Source organism: Sturnira hondurensis, unplaced genomic scaffold (assembly GCF_014824575.4).
Source record: "Sturnira hondurensis isolate 20B ecotype Veracruz unplaced genomic scaffold, ASM1482457v3 Scaffold0020038, whole genome shotgun sequence".
NCBI classification, from domain to species: Eukaryota; Metazoa; Chordata; class Mammalia; order Chiroptera; family Phyllostomidae; genus Sturnira; species Sturnira hondurensis.
Genome location: NW_028092669.1, coordinates 760,246 through 781,623, shown reverse-complemented (window position 1 = coordinate 781,623; position 21,378 = coordinate 760,246). Strand labels below are relative to the sequence as shown.

At 38.1% G+C, this 21,378-nt stretch overlaps 1 protein-coding gene across 5 annotated transcripts in view; it reads left to right on the top strand.

The window, feature by feature from the left end:
* Window positions 1-21,378, top strand: part of PIEZO2 (piezo type mechanosensitive ion channel component 2) — a 524,101-nt gene that overhangs the window by 281,359 nt on the left and 221,364 nt on the right. For all 5 annotated transcript variants that reach the window (XM_037028556.1, XM_037028560.1, XM_037028559.1 and 2 more), the window contains exon 5: window positions 15,563-15,725. In XM_037028556.1, coding sequence (XP_036884451.1) covers window positions 15,563-15,725 — 163 coding nt within the window. The remainder of the gene's footprint in view (window positions 1-15,562; window positions 15,726-21,378) is intronic.

Sequence of the window (21,378 nt, the reverse complement as noted above, 5' to 3'; positions counted from 1 at the left end):
AACCAGGATGCTCACAGAAGTGATTGAGAATGGTTGCAAAACAGTGGAAAAAGTGAAGGTTATGAAAAGCAAAATAAAAGAAAAGGTACAGGGAACCAACAGTGACAGGAAAAAAACTGGGACTCAAATCAAAACTGGTTTGGGACAGAAGGAAGAAATAAACGTTTGACCGGAACAGAATGAAGAAACAAGAAATCCAAAAAAAAAAAAGAGGAGAGGCTTAGGAACCCGCAGGACAATTTTAGGGTTGTCCTAAATCATAGGGTTGCCAGAAGGAGAAAAGGAAAAGCAAGAAATGGAAAAGTTATTTGAAAACATAATGAAGAACTTCCCTAAGCTGGCAAAGGAAATAGACTTCCAGGAAGTCCAGGAAGCTCAAAGAGTCCCCAAAAAGTTGAACCTAAGAGAGCACACAACAAGACACATCATAATTACATTATCCAAGATTAAAGATAAGGAGAGAATCTTAAAAGAATCAAGAGAAAGTGAGGCATTGCCTACACAGGAGTTCCCATAAGACTATCAGCTGATTTCTCAAAAGATCCTTCCAGGCAGGAAAGGGCTGGAAAGTATTCAAAATCATGAAAGGCAGCACCTACATCCAAGATTACTCTGTCCAGAAAAGCTATCATTTGGAATGAAAGGGCAGATAAAGTGTTTCCCAGATAAGGTAAAGTTAAAGGTGTTCACCATCACCAAGCCTGTATTATCTGAAATGTTAAAGGGATTTATCGAAGAAAAAGAAGATAAAAAAATACAAACAGTAAGAATGGGAGAGATGGGGGAAGATGGCAGTGGAGTAGGACAAAGGATTTCACTTCCCCTCAGGCACCGGAGGAAAACCAGGCTGATCTGTGGAGGAGAGCAGCAAATAGCCAACAGGGACCCAGCATATAGGAAGGTAGGTCTCCAGAAATTGGAGTGGACTCTGAATGACTAGACTCTGAATGACAGTAAGGAGAGACGACGGCTGCAGGTCAATAAGGTCTGGTGAGGAGAGGAGATGGCTGCAGGTCGATAAGGTCTGAGGGAACAACGCAGAGGCTACAGGCCCCCCACCAGGCCATGACAAGGCTCGGGCCAGTCCTCCTTGGTCTCTGGGAGCCGAGGGCTGGCAGCAAGGTCCTTGGGAGAGAGCCAGTCATCGGCCCCCTCCCTACCCAGCCGGGCACAGTTTGAAAAACACCCAGAGAGATCTGTTTGCTTGGAGTGTCAGAGAGAGGAGTGGGCATCAGGAAGCAAACCAGTGAGCTTCGATCACCTGTGGAGTCTGTGGTCACCAGCTTGGGAGAATTGAGAGTCGCCCTTGGAATTCCCCATAACACTGGGAAAGGTTCTCACACAAGCCTGTGGGGACCAGGAAAGCCTGGCCAGGAGCACGGACCCACACCCCAGGCCAGGACAGTGAATCCTGGGTAAGTCTGCTCTCAGTGGGGCGCTGGGGAGAAGCATAGGTCCGGATCTTGGGAGAGCACCTGTGAGACCGGCTCAGTCCACCAAGGGAGAAAGGCCACACCAAAGGCCCCTCAGACTGCTGCAGCTAGTGTGATCAGAAAAAAAGGTTTGACCAGCTGGAAACCAACAAGAGGGTTTTGTTTGTTTGTTTGTTTTAAAAAATAATAATCTTTTATTTTTTAACTTTATTATTGTTTTACCTTTCAATACTTTACCCTCTCTCTTCTTCTTTCTTGATTTATTCCTTCTTCCTTTCTTTCCAAACTTACTGCTTTTTCTCCCTTCTGCTGCCTTTTTTCTTTCTTTTTATCCCCCTCCCCACCAAGTGAGACAAAAGACTTAGAACGGCAAAAAGACCAGAGTTGGACTCAAAGAGAGGGCATCACAACAGTAGAAACAAAGAGACAAAATTCACTTTGCTGTAACAGAAAAACTACAAGTTACTGCATATTGTATTTTTTTATTATTCTTACATCTTTTATTTTAATAGTATCTCTATAGTCCTCCTCTTTCTGTATAGTCTTCTTTACCTTGGGTGGATATATTGTATCACTTGATAGGTTTCCACTGTCCCCTCAATCATAGTGTATTGCTAATTTACTGTTCTTTACTTCCCCTTGCCCAGTAAGCACACTGTTGAAGGTCCAATACTCCCCAATCTTGGTATATCATAGATTCTGTCATATGATTGTTTCTCTAATATTATTGCAAATAATAGTTGTTACATACTATTGTAAATACTACACAACACCCTCCTCCCCCAGATCTTAGCCCACTTCATTGTTGCCTGAACTAGAATACTGTAGTGGTTAACTCTAGTCTCTCTCACACTACACCTATTTACCATCCTTTATTCTCACCTTACCTCAGAATCTGACCTCCCTCAACCTCACTCCTTTCTAGATCTAAATCATAAATCTTCCCTCCCCAACAAGAGCCTTATCTTCCTTCCATTCTTTCTAAAAACTGGCTACTTGGGTTGAAGATTTGTGCGGTTAGCACTGCACATTGTCAGGGGATCATCTATCTTTTCTCTACTGGCTGCTACTGTAAATATTATAGAATACTCTCGTGCTGTCATAAACCAGTTTGCCTTCCCCTACAACTGATCATACACACATACAGAAAAAGAGTAGGTGGAAGTGGAGAATACCAGGATACCCAAAGGAAGAGGAAACCCAACAACAAAGGAACCACCAAGAGATAACAACAGAAGGTGAAGGAGAGACTAGAAACAACACAAACCTCAAACCAAGACCAATCCGGAAATACAACTAAACAGCAGAGAAACTACCCAGGGCAAACAACTGAATAAGAGCAAAAGAGAATCCCCAAAACCCTGTACACACACAAGAACTAGCTACAAAGTAACACGCCCTCGCCAGCACAGCAAATCAAAACGGGTGGTGGACAGAGGGACCATCATTTCACCAGCTGGTAGGAAGGACCCACAAAAAAAAAGACCCAGAAACAACAAACACCCAAAGACAAACTCAGAGCCAATGTAAAGGACAGCCCAAGAACAGCGAGCTGGGGAGATCAAGGAGACTACACCACTGAATCTCACAAGTATTAAACCAGAGAAGTTTACACCATAAATCCAGGAAGACAGAACAAATCAATTTAAGAAGCTGAAGCTAATAAAAAGAGTCTCACAAACAATGGGAAGACAAAGAAAAAAAAACCAATGAAAGAAAAGGAGGAAGCCTCAGAAAGAATGCTAGATGAAATAGAGGGAAGTCAGCAATCAGATATTGAATTCAAAGCACTGGTTATCAGGAAGTTCAAAGAGCTCACAATGAGCTACCAGAAACTACAGGGGAGCTACAATGAATTCACCACAAAATATATCAACATGAAAAAGGAAATAAAAACTACCAACAATGGCCAAGAGGAAATGAAGAATACAGTTTTGGAGCTGAAGAACACAGTGGAAGGAATCAAAAGCAGGAGATGAAGCAGAAGATCGGATCAGTGAGTTGGAGAACAAAGTAGAAAAAAACTCCCAGAAAGAGCAAGAAAAGAAAAAGGGGCTCAGAAAGAATGAAGAAAGATTAAGAGAAATGCAAGACAATATGAAATGCAATGATATTCATATAATAGAGATACCAGAAGGAGGAGAAGACAAAGAGCAAGGGATAGAAAATCTATTTGAAAAAGCAATGATGGAAAACAACTAATTTGATGAGAAAAAAAGTCAAACAAATCCAGGAAACACAGACAGTCCCAATCAAGAGGAACCCAAAGAGGCCCACTTCGAGACACATCATCACTGAAATGGCAAAATTTCAAGACAAAGAGGGAATCTTAAAGGCAGCAAGAGAGAAAAAGAAAGTAACATACAAAGGAGCCCCAATAAGTTTAGCTGCTGACTTCTCAAAGGAAACGCTCCTAGCAAGAAGAGAATGGCATAAATATTCCAAGTAATGAGAACGAGAGGCCTTCAACCAAAGTTACTTTATCCAGCAAGGCTCTCAATCAAGATAGAAGGCTAAATAAAGAGCTTCCAAGACAAAAGAAGTACAAAAGAATATGCCTCCACCAAACCAGCTCTACAAGAAATTCTAAAAGGACTACTTTAAGGAAAGGAAGGAAAAGAGACAATGAGAAGCACAAGTATAAAAATGACAATAAATAAGTACCTATCAATAATAACCTTAAATGTAAATGAATTAAATGTTCCAATCAAAAGACTTAGAGTAGCTGACTGGATAAGAAAGCATGACCCACACATTTGCTGCCTACAAGAGACACATCTCAGGACAAAAGACCTACACAGACTAAAAGTGAGGGGCTGGAAACAAATTTCCAAGTAAACAGCCAGCAAAAAAAAAAGCCGGAGTAGCAATACTCACATCAGACAAAATAGTCTTCAAAAAAGAGCTATAAAAACAGACCCAGAGTGTCACTTAATAATACTCAAGGGAAGAATCCACCAAGAAGACATAAACATTGTAAATATATATGCACCCAACATAGGAGCATTCGAATATATAAAGAAAATCGTAGAGGACTTCAAAAAAGATATTGACAGTGACACAATTATAGTTGGGGATTTTAATACCCCACTGTAAAAAATGGACAGATCTCCCGAACAAAATATCAACAAATATATTGTGTAATTGAACAATGCCCTAGATGAAATGGACTTAACTGATATATATACAACCCTTCATCCCAAAGAAGCTAAATACACATTCTTTCAAATGCGCGAGGAACAGTTTCAAAGACAGACCACATGATAGGACACAAAACAAGCCTCAAAAAATTTAAGAAAATTGAAATCATCCCGAGCATTTTCTCCAATCACAAGGGGCTGAAACTGGAAACCAACCGCAAGAGAAAAGACCCAAAACATTCAAATCATGGAGATTGAATAGCATGCTATTAAACAATGAATGAAATTAGGTCAAGCATGAAATTAGGGAAGAAATCAAAATGTTTCTGGAAACAAATAAAAATGAACTCATGACAACCCAAAATTTATGGACACAGTGAAGGCAGTCCTGAGAGGGAAGTTCATAGCAATACAGGCCTAGCAAAAAAGGATAGAAACATTTCAAACAAACAACTTAACCGTACGCCTACAAGAACTTGAAGAACAACAGAAAAGACAGCCCAGACCAAGTAAGAGGAAGGAAATAACCAAGATCAGAGCAGAATTAAATGACATAGAGACTAAAAGCACAATTCTAAAAATAAATGAATCCAGGAACTGTTTTTTTGAAAAGATAAACAAAATCGACAAGCCTTTAAGCAGGCTCATTAAGAAAAAAGAGAGAGAACCAAAAAAAAACAAAACCCCACAATCAGAAATGAAAGAGGAGAGATTACAACTGACCCTACAGAAATACAAAGGATGTAAAAAATTACTATGAAGAACTGTATGCCAAGAAATTTGAAAACCTAGGTGAAATGGACAAATTTCTAGAAAAATATAATCTTCCAAAACTCAATGAAAAAGAAGCAGAAAATCTGAACAGACCAATAACAGCAAATGAAATTGAAACAGTAATCAAAAAACTCCCATCAAACAAAAGCCCTGGACCAGATGGTTTCACAGGAGAATTCTACAAAGCTTTTAAGGAAGAGCTAACACCTATTCTTCACAGACTATTCCAAAAAATCCAAAAGGAGGGAAAACTCCCCAACTCTTTTTATGAAGTAAGCATCACCCTAATTCCAAAGCCAGATAGAGACACAACAAAGAAAGAAAATTACAGGCCAATATCACTGATGAACATAGATGCTAAAATCCTCAATAAAATATTGGCAAATTGCATCCAACAATACATCAAAAGATCATACACCACGACCAAGTGGGATTCATCCCAGGGATGCAAGGATGGTTCAATATTCTCAAATCAGTAAATGTAATACATCATATAAACAAGAGCACAGACAAAAATCACATGATCATATCAATAGATGAGGAAAAAGCTTTTGATAATGTAAAACACCCATTTATGATAAAAACAGTCAGCAAAGTGGGAATAGCAGGAACATTCCTCAATATAATAAAAACCATATATGAAGACCTACAGCCAACATCATACTCAATGGGCAAAAACTAAAATCTTTTCCACTAAGATCAGGAGCAAGACACTGTTGTCCACTTTCACACTTCTATTCAATATAGCATTGGAAGTTCTAGCCACAGCAATCAGACAAGAAAAGGAAATAAAAGGCATCCAAATCAGAAAGGAGTAAACAAAACTGTCACTGTTTTCAGATGACATGATAGTGTACATGGAAAATCCTATAGACTCTACCAAAAACTTCTCAACCTAATAAATGAATTTTAAAAAAACAGCAGTGTACAAAGTCAATATCCAGAAATTAAAGGCCTTTTTGTATACCAACAATGAAACAGCAGAAGCAGAAATCAGGAAAAAAATCCCATTCCATGTGGCAAAAAAAAATAAAATAAAATACCTAGGAATAAACCTAACCAAGGAGGTAAAAACCTGTATGCAAAAAACTACACCACACTGAAGAAAGAAATCAAGGAAGGCACAAACAAATGGAAACATATACCGTGTTCATGGATTGGAAGAATTAACATCATCAAAATGTCCATACTGCCCAAAGCAATTTACAGATTCAATGCAATACCTAGTAAAGTACCAATGACATACTTCACAGACATAGAACAAACACTTCAAAAATTTATATGGAACCATAAATGACACTGAAAAGCAGCTACAATTTTGAGAAAGAAGAACAAAGTAGGAGGGATCACAATACCTGATATCAAACTGTATTACAAGGCCACTGTAATCAAAACAGCCTGGTACTGGCATAAAAACAGGCAGATAGGCCAATGGAACAGAACAGAGAGCCCAGAAATAAACCCAAATTTCTATGGCCAATTAATATTCAACAAAGGGGGCAGCAACATAAAATGGAGTAAAGATAGCCTCTTCAATGAATGGTGTTGGGAGAACTGGACAGCTACATGCAAAAAAATGAAACTCCAGCACCAACTTATGCCTTTCACTAAAATAAATTCAAGGTGGATAAAATATTTAAATATAAGTTGTGACACCATTAAAGTCCTAGAGGAGAACAAAGTCAGGAAACTGACTCCACAGCAAAGTCACTCCACACAGCAATATTTTCACTGATATGTCCCCTAGAGCAAAGGACATAAAGAATAAACGCTTTGTAGAATTCTCCTGTGAAACCATCTGGTCCAGGGCTTTTGTGTGATGGGAGTTTTTTGATTACTTCTTCAATTTCATCTGCTCTAATTGGCCTGTTCAGGTTTTCTGTTTCTTTTTCATTGAGTTTTGGAAGATTATATTTTTCTAGAAATTTGTCCATTTCACCTAGGTTTTCAAAATTCTTGCCATACAGTTCTTTGTAGTAATTTCTTACAATCTCTTCTATTTCTGTGGTATCAGTTGTAATCTCTCCTTTCATTTCTGATTGTATTTATTTGGGTCCTCTCTCTTCCTTTCTTGATGAGCCTACTTAAAGGTTTGTCTATTTTGTTTATCTTTTCAAAAAACCAACTCCTAGATTCATTGATTCTTAGAATAGTGCTTTTAGTCTCCATGTCATTTAGTTCTGCTCTGATCTTGCCTTTAACAGGAATCTAAACAACAAAACAAACAAGCAAGCAGAATATGACCAATGGCACTCAAATACGGAGCAGGCTGACAGGGTCCAGAGAAGAGAGGGGAGAGAATCATAGGGGAAAAGGGTAGGAACTCACATGAATAAGTATAAAGGACACATGGACAATAATTAAGGTGGGGGAAGGAAATGGGAGGGAGGTGGGAGCACTGGGCGGGGGCAGGGCAGGGAATATAAACCAGAAAACTGTCTTTGAATAAGAATTAAATGTAAAAAAAATAAAAAATAATAATTTTAAGAAAATAATAAAATTAATTAATCACAAAAAACAATGGTACATTTACACAATGGAATAATAGGTAGTAGAGAGAAAGAAGGAGCTCCTACCCTTTACGACAGCATGAATGGAACTGGAGAGTATTATGCTAAGTGAGATTAGTCAGGCAGTGAGAAACAAATACCATATGATCTCACCTTTATCTGGAACATAATCAACAAAAGAAAAAAGCAAACAAAATATCACCAGAGGCATTGAAATTAAGAACAATTAACAATAGCTAGAGGGGAGGGTGGAAGAGATGGTGTGAAGAAGGGTTTTAAGGAACTATTAAAAAGGAAACATGGAGAAAACCAAGGGAGAGGGTGGAAGCAAGGGAGGGTGGTGGGATTGGCCTGAGTGGGGAGAAATGACGGGGGGGGGGGGAATGCAGACAACTGTAATTGAACAACAATAAAGTAATAAAAGAAGTTTTGAGCTTAAAAAAGGAAGAAAAGAATAAACATGAGATCTCATCAAAATTAAAAACTTCTACATAGCTAAAGAAAAAACAGTATTAAGATAAAAAGAGAACCAACCATATGGGAAAACATATTTGCCAATGATACCTCAGACAAGGGTTTTATCTCCAAAATATACAAAGAACTCACATGACTCCGCTCTAAGAAGACAAGCAATCCAATTAAAAATGGGCAAAGGATTTGAACCAACACTTCTCCAAGGAGGACATACAGGGGGTCCAGAGTCACATGAAAAGATAGATGCTCAGTAACCCTAGCTATCAGGGAGATGCAAATTAAAACCACAATGAGATACCATTTTACACCATTCAGAATGGCCATCATGAACAAAGTAACAAATAAGTGTGGGAGAGGTTGTGGAGAAGAAGGGACCCTAATCCACTGTTGGTGGGATTGCAGATGGGTACAACCACTGTGGAAACAGTATGGAATTTTCTCAGAAAACTAAAAACGGACCTGCCTATTGACCCAGCAATTGCACTGCTAGGATTATATCCTAAGAACCCTGAAATACCAATCCAAAAGAACCTTTGCACCCCGATGTTCATAGCAGCACAATTTACAATAACCAAAAGGTGGAAGCAACCTAGATGCCTGTCGGTAAATGAATGGATCAAAAAAAACCTATGGTACATGTACACAATGGAATTCTATGCAGCAGAAAGAAAGAAGGAGCTCCTACCCTTTGCAACAGCATGGATGGAACTAGAAAGCACCAGCTGAGTGAAATTAGCCAGGTGTTGAAAGACAAATACCATATGATCTTACCTTTAACAGGAAGCTAAACAACAAAACAAACAAGCAAGCAACATAAAAACAAAGACACTGAAATAGAGAACAGGGTGATAGTGACTGGGGAGGGGGGGAATTTCAGGGGAAAAGGGTTAAGGATTACAGGAACTAGTATAAAGGACACATGGACAACAACTAAGAGGCGTAGAAATAGAAGGGAGTTGGGGAGCACTGGGGAGGGAGGGGTGGGATGGGAGTAAAAGACAGAAAACTGTACTCGAACAATAATTAATTTTAAAAGATACAAACAGTAAAATGACAAAAAACTCACAACTACCAACAACTGAACCTAAAAAAACAAAAACAAAAGTCAACTAAGCAAACAACTAGAACAGGAAGAGTTTCATGGAAACAGAGATCACATGGAGGGTTATGAGGAGGGAGGGGAGAGAATGGGGGGAATGTACAGGGAATAAGAATCATAAATGTTAGGTACAAAGTAGACAGGGAGAGGTTAAGAATAATATGGGCAATGGAGAAGCCAAAGAACTTATATGTACAACCCATGCACTTGAGCTAAGGTGGAAAAATGATGATGCAGGGTGGGGTAAGGCAAATGGGAATAAAGAGGAGAAAAAAATGGGATAACTGTAATAACATAATCAATAAAATATATTTAAAATATAAAAAGAGAACATGATATTTTAAGCAATTTGGTGCATGCCTTTATATATGAAAAATGTGATTGTCATATGGCTGGAAAGCAGCAATATCTAGGATAATATTTTATGTATAAATATAATTAGGTCTTACCAATTTATGTATTAAAATAGGACTTCTATGAAAAATCTGGTTAGCCTGATTCCAAATGCAGAATTTACCCAAAATTTAATTTATTGTTAAATGTACAGTAATGTTTATTTATAATTAGTTTAGAAAGCCTTACACATATATTACTCTATGCTATGCACTGTCTCCAGACACTTTAATTTGCTCTATTGAGTTAGCCAACATGTATGAGAAGAAAACTCTTTACCCCTTCAGCCATGACTCCTCTCTCAGGCACAGATCCCATGTGGCTCCCAGCATGAACTATAGTCTCTGCACCCGAATGTCCTAATTATATCTCACACTTAATGTGAAAACACCACTTCTGGACCCAACATTTCTTAAAACCTGTGCCATGAACACTAGATCAGCAGAATGTAATAGATATTACATAAAATTTTGAAGAAACAGTTCTGGTCAAATAAATTGGGGGAACAGAGGATTAAATAAACTCAGATTTGTTGTTGACAATGGTACTTTACTATAGTAATATGCATTATGACTTTCTAACACTTTTTGGACCCAAGACTTTTTTCTTTTCTTCTGTCTTTTTTTAATTCACAGAATTTCTGAGAACTAGCAATGTGATTAATGTACTTTAGTAGACACTGGTGTAAACAATGAAGAGGGAATTTTTATTGATAAGACAGTCCCCTAATGATATATCAATTAGAGTATGACCTGTTCATTATGCACAGTCTTCAACAGATTCTCAAAGTGGCATTGTTTCTGCAATGGAAGCATTATGAAGCACTGCTTTGTTAACACAGCAGGCCAAGAGTAGTAGTTAATGGGTTAGCATCTCTACAGTCTAATGATTCCACTCTAAATTGGGACTGCAGCCCAATTCTGGGTCCAGTAGCTGAATTTTCTCACAGCAGGTAGAGTGATTGCTTTTGCAAACTGTATTCATTTACTCCCTTAATATATGTATGCTATGAAATGTCTCTTGGGACCGAGAAGCACAAAGCTAAGGCTGTTGTCTCAAAGGAACTGTTTACAAATTAGGAGTTAATGCATTCCACAGGTGGGAAAGGACTATGGCTCTGCTCTGGCTTCCTAAGTCTCTGCTGTGGCACAAGAAGCAGCTGCAAACACAGCTGGAGTTCCTGTTATCTTTCCTTTAAGAACTCTTTCCCCCATAAACTCACTAATTCCATGCTTTCCATGAAATGCCAGTTACTTTGTTTTCTGTGAAAGAGCAATAATAACCTTTTCCACCAAATCCACCTTGATTCCCTTCCTTCTCATTCTAATGATACTAATTCTCATTTGTGCTGTTTGATCGTTAAGCATAGACTGAAAGTGTACAACTGATCTCTACATTTTCTCATGATAAAATCAACCATCAAAAATCATTATAAATTTAGTTTGGATAAAGTTTTCTTAATCAAATTCTCTTACACTTGCCCCAAAGGAAAGGAATTTGCCATTTTAAAAAACCTCTGACATACAACCATGTTTGTTTTATTTTTGGAGCTAAGGGGATCTCTTATTACTTCCATGTTTCTGGTTCAGAAAAGGTTAGAGCCATTTGTAATAATAAAACTTATGTAGAGCATGCCCTCTTCCAGACCTATGTTTTTCCTTTAAAAAAGCAAATTAAATTGGTCTGAGGACTTTTCCCTAGAATATCCTAAATAGAATACTCTTTACTTAATTAAGATTTAGTTTTATATATATTATAGTAACAAACAAGTGGAAAATGATAAACATACAACAGTAGTTGACTAGTTAAGTGAATACTACTAACTGGCATAAGCATGGTAATGTTTCAAAATCATCAATGAGCTGTGAACATGCTCATGATTTGAACAAATTAGCTTTTCAAAACAATAGGTAAAACATGAGATTAGTTTTGTTGATGTTAAATGTGCTCATCTACGCATAGAAGGGAGATCAGAAGTGAGGTAGACTTCTCTGCCTAGTTTTAGGAATTGTATCTGTACCCCTTGTGGCTAAGGGTGAGAGACAACCTCTGGAATGCGAGCCACAGGAGACAAAGCTTGTCTCTGGTAGCAAATGCTGCCTCAGTTTCCTCTCTCTGCTCCCAAAGCTTGGTCGGAAGTCAATGACCGGTAAGACCCCTCACAGTGGGGGGCAACCTCAGCCAGACTCAATCACTTGGGAGGCCTTCATGGAAGGCCTCAGGACTGGGAGGGGGGTGGCGCTGCAATAAAGAGGAATGGACTCTTGCCCCCCAGCCCCAGGCTTTGTCAAAGCCCAAGTCCCCAAGTTCTCTGGGAGAAGTGCTTCCTAGCTCTAATCCCCTTAAGCCTGAATACCTGTTTGGGAGAGGTGCAACTCTTTGCCTTGCTAGAGCGTGTCCTGGGGGAAAATCTGGCATCACAAAGACTTGCTGATAAACCTGTGAAATCAGCTCTGCTAAGAGTGCTTTCATTCATATGATAAGGGTCTGAGAGGAAATGAGTATGTCTCCCAAAGTTTCTGCAACTCTCTTCCTGACAGACAGTGACTCAGACTCTGAAGCCCTCAGATATCTTTGAAATGTTATCTACTGTTTCATCCTTGCCTCCCTGTATTCCTGTGTATTACAACCCAATAAAAGGCTATGGAGGAAGGTGCTCAGGGCCTTTTTCTCCTCAGAGAAACTGGCCACTGCTCACTTGTCCTCCCCAAACAGATCACATCATGTACCGGTCATGATTCATTCTCATCCATGTCACTGAGGGAATTCACGAGAGAAGTGGCCCCCACACAGAAGCAGAGGCCATGTGGACACATACATGACAATACAGTAGTTGAAAGCATAAAATTTGGGCTTCCGGAAACTTGAGGATAATTCTGTTTTTTCCCCCTCTCTATGGCATTAGAGAAATTTGTTTAACTTTTTAAGCCTTAGTTTTTTTCATATCTAAAAGAAGATTAAATAATAGTGCCTAACTCTATATAGTAGTTAGTTGGATTAAATAATACACGCTAAGCTCTTAGCATGAAGACATTATTACTACTTTTTCAATTTACCAAAATGTTACCAATGGTTATTTCTAGGTGAGGGAGGCCTTGTGATTTATTGTTTTTATGTTTTTATCAAAATATATAATACATGTAATATAAAATAATAGGCATTTAATATAGTATGTATTTAATTACATAAAGTATATGTGAAAAAACATATCTTTACATGATATATATTCCTATCTTTTGTTTCTTGTCTCTAAACAAATTTTATTTCTGATAACATTCATTTACTTTTATTTGACTCAAATGAGATAAAGAAGGCAAATAGTGTCATGTCTTCAGCACAGAGGAAGAATATGACTCTAAGAAGTCCTCCAGTGGAATGCAGCTCATGGGTGTCATACTGGCACTGCACCCAAATCTTCTAATTCTAAGTTCACTTTTAATTCTCTAAGACTAAAATAAAAAAACATAATTCTCTACCTTTTGGAATAGCATGAAAAACAAAATCAACTAAGAATTAAAAATAATGAAGAGGTTCCTGATAGAAGGATTACTTTAACATTTTTTTCCTATTTTTTTCCCTTCTAGCTTTGGTCTATACCTGAGGTAAAATCTTTCCTAGCTACTAGTATATGTCTAGTTTTTAAATGCTTCAGCAAGAGTGCAAACACTCATATCTGGACCATAAGTGTGGTGGTTTATTTAATACCAATATAATTTATTAGCATGTTTTGAGAGTGAGAATTGATTTTTGGTTCTTTATAATATTTCTGAAACTCCAGGGAAACCCTAGAACCTTCCTAAATCTTAGATTAAATAAAACTCTGAGGTCAATGAAAAGCTTTTGGTACCTTCAGAACAGAAACTGTGTATCCCTTATTTTTTTATTTTTTAATATTTTGTATTGATTATGCCATTACAGTTGTCCCATTTCCCCCCCTTCATTCCCCTCCACCTTGCACACCCCCTCCCACCCACATTCCTCCCCTTTAGTTCATGTCCATGTGTCATAAGTTCTTTAGTTTCTACATTTCCCACACTACTCTTGCCCTCCCCCTATTTTATCCCCACCATCTATGCTACTTGTTCTCTGTACCTTCTCCCCTGCTCTCCTCCTCCCACTCTCCTGTTGCTAACCCTCCATGTGATCTCCATTTCTGTGGCTCTGCTCCTATTTTAGGTGTCCTCTTAGTTTGCTTTTGTTTTAGGTGTGGTTGTTAATAACTGTGAGTTGGCTGTCCTTTCACTGTTCATATTTTTATCTTCTTTTTCTTAGATAAGTTCCTTTAACATTTCATATAGTAAGGGCTTGGTGATGACAAACTCCTTGAACTTGACCTTATCTGAAAAGCACTTATCTGCCCTTCCATTCTAAATGAAGCTTTGCTGGATAGAGCAATCTTGGTTGTAGGTCCTTGCCATTCATAACTTGGAATATTTCTTTCCAGCTTCTCCTTGCCTGTAAGGTCTCTTTTGAGAAATCAGCTGACAGTCTGATGGGAACTCCTTTGTAGGTGACTGTCCCCTTCTCTCTTGCTGCTTCTAGAATTCTCTCCTTCATTTTAATCTTGGGTAATGTAATTATGATGTGTCTTGGTGTGTTCCTCCTTGGGTCCATCTTCTTTGGGACTCTCTGAGCTTCTTGGACTTCCTGGAAGTCTATTTCCTTTGCTAGACTGGGGAAGTTCACCTTCATTATTTGTTTAAATAGGTTTTCCACTTGTTGCTATTCTTCTTCCCCTTCGGATGCCCCTATAATTTGGATGTTGGGACGTTTAAAGATGTCCTGGAGGTTCCTAAACCTCTCCTCATTTTTTGAATTCTTGTTTCTTCATTCTTTTCTGTTTGGTTGTTTCTTCCTTCTAGTCCACTCCATTGATCCGAGACCCAGTTTTCTTTCCATCACTGTTGGATCCCTGTGCATTTTCCTTCTTTTCACTTAGTGTAACCTTCATATTTTCATTTAATTTGCAACCAAAATCAACTACTTCTGTGAGCATCCTGATCACCAGTGTTTTGAACTTGCATCTGACAAGTTGGCTATCTCTTGGTCACATAAAAGTACTGGCTCTGGGGCTTTGATTTCTTCTTCTGATTGAGCCATTTTTGGTTAGGTCGTGCCTGTTACATATGGGTGGGGGAGACTTAGGTGTTCACCAGGGCGGGGCAACCCATATGGCTGAGTTGTGACTGTATGTGAGGGCGGGTCAGAAAGGAAGCAATGGTGTCTGTTCTACTCTCTCTTGGATTTTGGTTCCCTCTGTTGCTTCCCACAAACCGGCACCTTTTCAATTGGTGCTTTGAGGCTTTCTTTCCCGTCCCTAGGACCCTGGGTTGCATGGTCTGTCTTACTGTCCATTTTTGCCTAGTTTATCTGCACACAAATGTGTGACTGAGGTCAGCGCAGTGCAACCTGTGCTCCCGGGTCTGGCTGCCACTGCCTTTTCCTGCTTCAATCCCTCTCTGCAGGCTGCTGACTCTACCCCTCTTACTGGTCTGGTTAAATGGTTGTCAGACTTCTGTATAGTTCAATTTTCTGTCTGTTCTGGTTGTGTTTTTGTTTCTAAATATTTGTTGTCCTTAATTTTGGTTGCGTGAGGAAGAACAGTATTTCCAGCTATGCTTCCATCTTGACCCTCTCCCTTATTTTAAATCATTAAGAAGATTCAAAGATACTTTATGCTACTTTATCTGTGGAAATATAAAAACAACTAAATTTCTCCCCCTTGTTTTTGTTTCACAGCTTAAAGGGAGCTGATGCTGGCAATGGGATCAGGGTATATGTACCTGATATCGGGATGTTCATTGCTAGTCTGACCATCTGGCTCATCTGTAGAAACATCGTTCAGAAACCAGTGACAGAAGAAGCAGCACAGTATAACCTGGAGTTTGAAAATGAAGACTTGGTAAATCTGACTTCATGAATTTTCCTTTGATTTCTGAGTGCCTTGACCCCTAATAGGTGTGGAAGTATAATAGTAATTGTGAAGAATGCACAGTGCTTTACTGTGATGGCTTAAATTTGTGTAGTCCTGATGGGTGGGCATTCTCACCTACACTTTGGCAATGAAGATGCAAGTTTAGGGAACATGGGTGCCACCTTTCCTGAGGCACTCATCCCCTATGGCCAGGACTTGACCCTTTTCACTCTTCCAAAGTATCATCTAGTATTAGCTCAAATGGTTAACATTTTAAGTTCATACTATTATGGTCCATTTGTCTAGATACCTTAGTTTTTGCAGAATATTTAGAGAAGTGGTAACACCTGGTATTCTTAGAACACACAAAAAAATTTGCCTGTAAGGGAAACTTTCAGGTCTATGTACCTTACTCTTCAGAGAGAAGTTGTGTTAACTCAGCATGCTTTGATCAAGTTATTTTAAAGTGCTCCACAGAAAAACTATATGCATTTAGAAAAGTATAAGAATTTTAAAAATTAAGAAAAAAACAAAGTAAAATGTATGTTAATTTTGAATTATGTTTTTTATGGGAAAGGATTTCAGGACAAGCCTTTGAATTGGGGAACATGTCAAATTCTACTACTTGGTGAATGGGAGTTTATCAGATAACTTGTCACACTGTCCCCAATCTGCTTTGAAACACTATAACTGTAATTTGTTGAATGAGTTTAGGTGGCATCGATTTAAAAAGTAATTGATTTAGTAATTGAAAATAAAATTTATAATGGAAAATTTACTTAAAAGACTTTCTTTGGACATTTGACACAAACAAAACTACCAAATATTTTTATTCATAAGTGGTGCCAAAAAACTGAACTTGTAAAACTGAAGTTTTAGCACTTATACTAAGAATAGTAACTGCAAAGACATTAAAGGAAGAAAATTCTTACTTATGGCAAATGACTTCCATGCTTTTTTACAACTAAGTATCAAACTGCCTTCCATACTTATGAAAACAAAACAATAGAGAGGATGTAATTCAGTAAACCTATGCAAACTAGAAATGACATTATTACCTAAAATCCTTATAGGTAACAGATATACAATCACATTGCATGTCAATATTTTGCTATTTTTAAGGTAAACATTAAAAAGGTACTTGGTGTAAAAAATAATTATTTCAAGGTAGCAAATAGCCACATCTTGCATTCCACATATATACATTTGTCAGTGTCCTAAAACAGATAAAACTATGAAACTGCTTTTTCTTTTTGTTGACTTTATAATTCTAAGACAGAAAATTTTGCTCCTGCCCGCCCCTGCTCGCTGCTGGCTCCGCCCCTCTTACCGTCCCCATTGAACAGTTAGATGTAGTCGGACTTCCGTATAATTCAATTTTCTGTCCTTTGGCTGTGTCTTTGTTTCTCCAAACCTTTGTTGTATTCAAACTTGGTTGTGGGAGAAGGCACAGTGTTTCCACCTATGCCTCCATCTTGGTGGAAATAGGTTTGGACATTCTTACATAACAGCTGAATGCAGAAACAGTCAGATGGAAGAGATGCACAAGATCACACACACACAAAGAAAGGAGTAGGTGGAAGCAGAGAACATCAAGATACCTGCAGGAGACTGCACCACTGAATTTCACAGGAATTCTACCACAGAAGTTCACACCATAAACCTAGGGAGTCAGAACAGATCAATTTAAGAAGCTGAAGCTAACAAGAAGAGTCTCATAAGCAATGGGAAGACAAAGAAACAATGCCCAAATGAAAGAAAAGGTGGAAGTCTCAGAAATAATGTCAGATGAAAGAGAGGCAAGTCAGCTATCAGATATTGAATTCAAAGCACTAGTTATCAGGAAATTCAAAGAGCTCACAATGAGCTACCAGAAACTAGAGGGGAGCTACCATGAGCTCTCCGCAAACTATATCAACATGAAAAAGGAAATAGAAACTATCACCAAAGGACAAGAGGAAATGAAGAATACAATTTCGGAACTGAAGAACACAGTAGAAGGAATGAAAAGCAGGATCGATGAGGCAGAAGATCGGATCAGTGAGTTGGAGGACACAGTAGAAAGAATCTCCCAGAAAGAGCAAGAAAGGGAAAAGAGGCTCAAAAAGAATGAAGATGGACTAAGAGAAATGCAAGATAATATGAAACGTAATAATATCCGAATAATAGGAATACCAGAAGGAGAAGAAGAAGAACAAGGGATAGAAAACCTATTTGAAAGAGTAATGATGGAAAATTTTCCTAATTTGATGAGAGAAAAAGTTACACGAATCCAGGAATCACAGAGAGTCCCATTCAAGAGGAACCCAAAGAGGCCCACTTCAAGACACATCATCATTAAAATGGCAAAATTTCAAGACAAAGAGAGAATCCTAAAGGCAGCAAGGGAGAAAAAGGAAGTAACATACAAGGGAGCCCCAATAAGGTTAGCTACTGACTTCTCAATGGAAACACTCCAAGCAAGAAGAGAATGGCAAGAAATATTTCAAGTAATGAGAACCAGAGGCCTACAACCAAGGCTACTTTACCCAGCAAGGCTCTCAATCAAGATAGAAGGCCAAATAAAGAGCTTCCAAGACAAAAGAAGTCTAAAAGAATATGCCTCCACCAAACCAGCTCTACAAGAAATACTAAAAGGGCTGCTTTAAGGAAAGGAAGGAAAAGAGAGAGACAGAGAGGAACTGTGGTACAAAAATGGCAATGAATAAGTCCCTATCAATAATAACCTTGAATGTAAATGGATTAAATGCTCCAATCAAAAGACATAGAATAGCTGAATGGATAAGAAAGCATGACCCACACATATGCTGCCTACAGGAGACCCACCTCAGGACAAAAGACCATCACAGACTAAAAGTGAAAGGCTGGAAACAAATTTTCCAAGCAAATGGACAAGAAAAAAAAGCCGGGGTAGCAATTCTAATATCAGACAAAATAGACTTCAAAAAAAGGGCCATAAAGAGAGACCCAGAAGGTCACTTCATATTGCTCAAGGGAAGAATCCAGCACGAAGACATTAACATCATAAATATATATGCACCCAACATAGGAGCACCCAAATATATAAGAAAAATCCTAGAAGACTTCAAGAAAGATATTGACAGCAACACAATTATAGTAGGGGATTTTAACACCCCACTGTCAAAAATGGACAGATCTTCCAAACAAAATATCAACAAAGATATAGCAGCATTAAACGACACTCTAGAAGAAATGGACTTGACTGATATATATAGAGCGCTTCATCCCAAAGAAGCTAAATACACATTCTTTTCAAATGCACATGGAACATTTTCAAAGATAGACCACATGATAGGACACAAAATGAGCCTCAACAAATTCAAGAAAATTGAAATCATACCAAGCATTTTCTCTGACCACAAGGGACTGAAATTAGAAACCAACCCCAAAGGAAAAAACCCAAAACACCCAAAATCATGGAGACTGAATGGTATGCTATTAAACAACGAATGGGTCAAGATTGAAATTAGGGAAGAAATCAAAAAGTTTCTGGAAACAAATGAAAATGAACTCACAACAACCCAAAACTTATGGGACACGGCCAAGGCAGTCCTGAGAGGGAAGTTCATAGCAATACAGGCTTACCTAAAGAAAATAGAAACATTTCAAACAAACAACCTAACCCGACGCCTGCAAGAACTCGAAGAACAACAACAAAGACAGCCCAGAGCAAGTACAAGGAAGGAAATAACCAAGATCAGAGCAGAATTAAATGACATAGAGACCAAAAGCACAATTATAAGGATCAATGAATCCAAGAGTTGGTTTTTTGAAAAGATAAACAAAATAGACAAGCCTTTAAGTAGGCTCATTAAGAAAAGAAGAGAGAGGACACAAATAAACACAATCAGAAATGAAAGAGGAGAGATTACAACTGATACCACAGAAATAGAAGGGATTGTAAGGAATTACTATGAAGAACTGTATGCCAAGAAATTTGAAAACCTAGGTGAAATGGACAAATTTCTAGAAAAATATAATCTTCCAAAACTCAATGAAGAAGAAGTAGAAAGCCTGAACAGACCAATAACAGCAAATGAAATTGAAGCAGTAATCAAAAAACTCCCATCACACAAAAGCCCCGGACCAGATGGTTTCACAGGAGAATTCTACAAAGCGTTTAAGGAAGAGCTAACCCCTATTCTTCACAGACTATTCCAAAAAATCCAAAATGATGGGAAACTCCCAAACTCTTTTTATGAAGCGAGCATTATCCTAATTCCAAAACCAGAGAGAGACACAACAAAGAAAGAAAATTACAGGCCAATATCACTGATGAACATAGATGCTAAAATCCTCAACAAAATATTGGCAAATCGCATCCAACAATACATCAAAAAGATCATACACCATGACCAAGTGGGATTCATCCCAGGGATGCAAGGATGGTTCAATATCCGCAAATCAGTAAATGTAATACACCACATAAACAAAAGCAAGGACAAAAACCACATGGTCATATCAATAGACGCGGAAAAAGCTTTTGATAAGGTACAACACCCATTTATGATAAAGGTACTCAGCAAAGTGGGAATAGAGGGAGCATTCCTCAATATAATAAAGGCCATATATGAAAGACCTACAGCCAACATCATACTGAATGGGCAAAAACTGAAAGCTTTTCCACTAAGATCAGGAACAAGACAAGGTTGTCCACTTTCACCACTTCTATTTAATATAGTATTGGAAGTTCTAGCCACAGCAATCAGACAAGAAAAGGAAATAAAAGGCATCCAAATCGGAAAGGAGGAAACAAAACTGTCACTGTTTGCAGATGACATGATAGTGTACATGGAAAATCCTATAGACTCTACCAAAAAACTGCTGGAACTAATAAATGAATTTGGCAAAACAGCGGGATACAAAGTCAATATCCAGAAATCAAAGGCATTTCTGTATACTAACAATGAATCAGCAGAAGCAGAAATCAAGAAAAAAATCCCATTCGATATAGCAAAAAGAAAAATAAAATATCTGGGAATAAATCTAACCAAGGAGGTTAAAGACCTGTATGCAGAAAATTACACAACACTGAAGACAGAAATCAAGGAAGACACAAACAAATGGAGACGTATACCGTGTTCATGGATTGGAAGAATTAACATCATCAAAATGTCCATACTACCCAAAGCAATTTACAGATTCAATGCAATACCTATTAAAGTACCAATGGCATATTTCACAGACATAGAACAAACACTTCAAAAATTTATATGGAACCATAAAAGACCCCGAATAGCAGCTGCAATGTTAAGAAAGAAGAACAAAGTAGGAGGGATCACAATACCTGATATCAAACTGTATTACAAGGCCACTGTAATCAAAACAGCCTGGTACTGGCATAAAAACAGGCACATAGACCAATGGAACAGAATAGAGAACCCAGAAATAAACCCAAATCTCTACAGTCAATTAATATTCGACAAAGGGGGCAGTATCATAAAATGGGGTAAAGATAGCCTCTTCAACAAATGGTGTTGGGAGAACTGGACAGCTACATGCAAAAAAATGAAACTCGAGCACCAACTTACATCATACACCAAAATAAATTCAAGGTGGATAAAAGACTTAAATATAAGCCATGACACCATTAAAGTCCTAGAGGAGAACATTGGCAGGA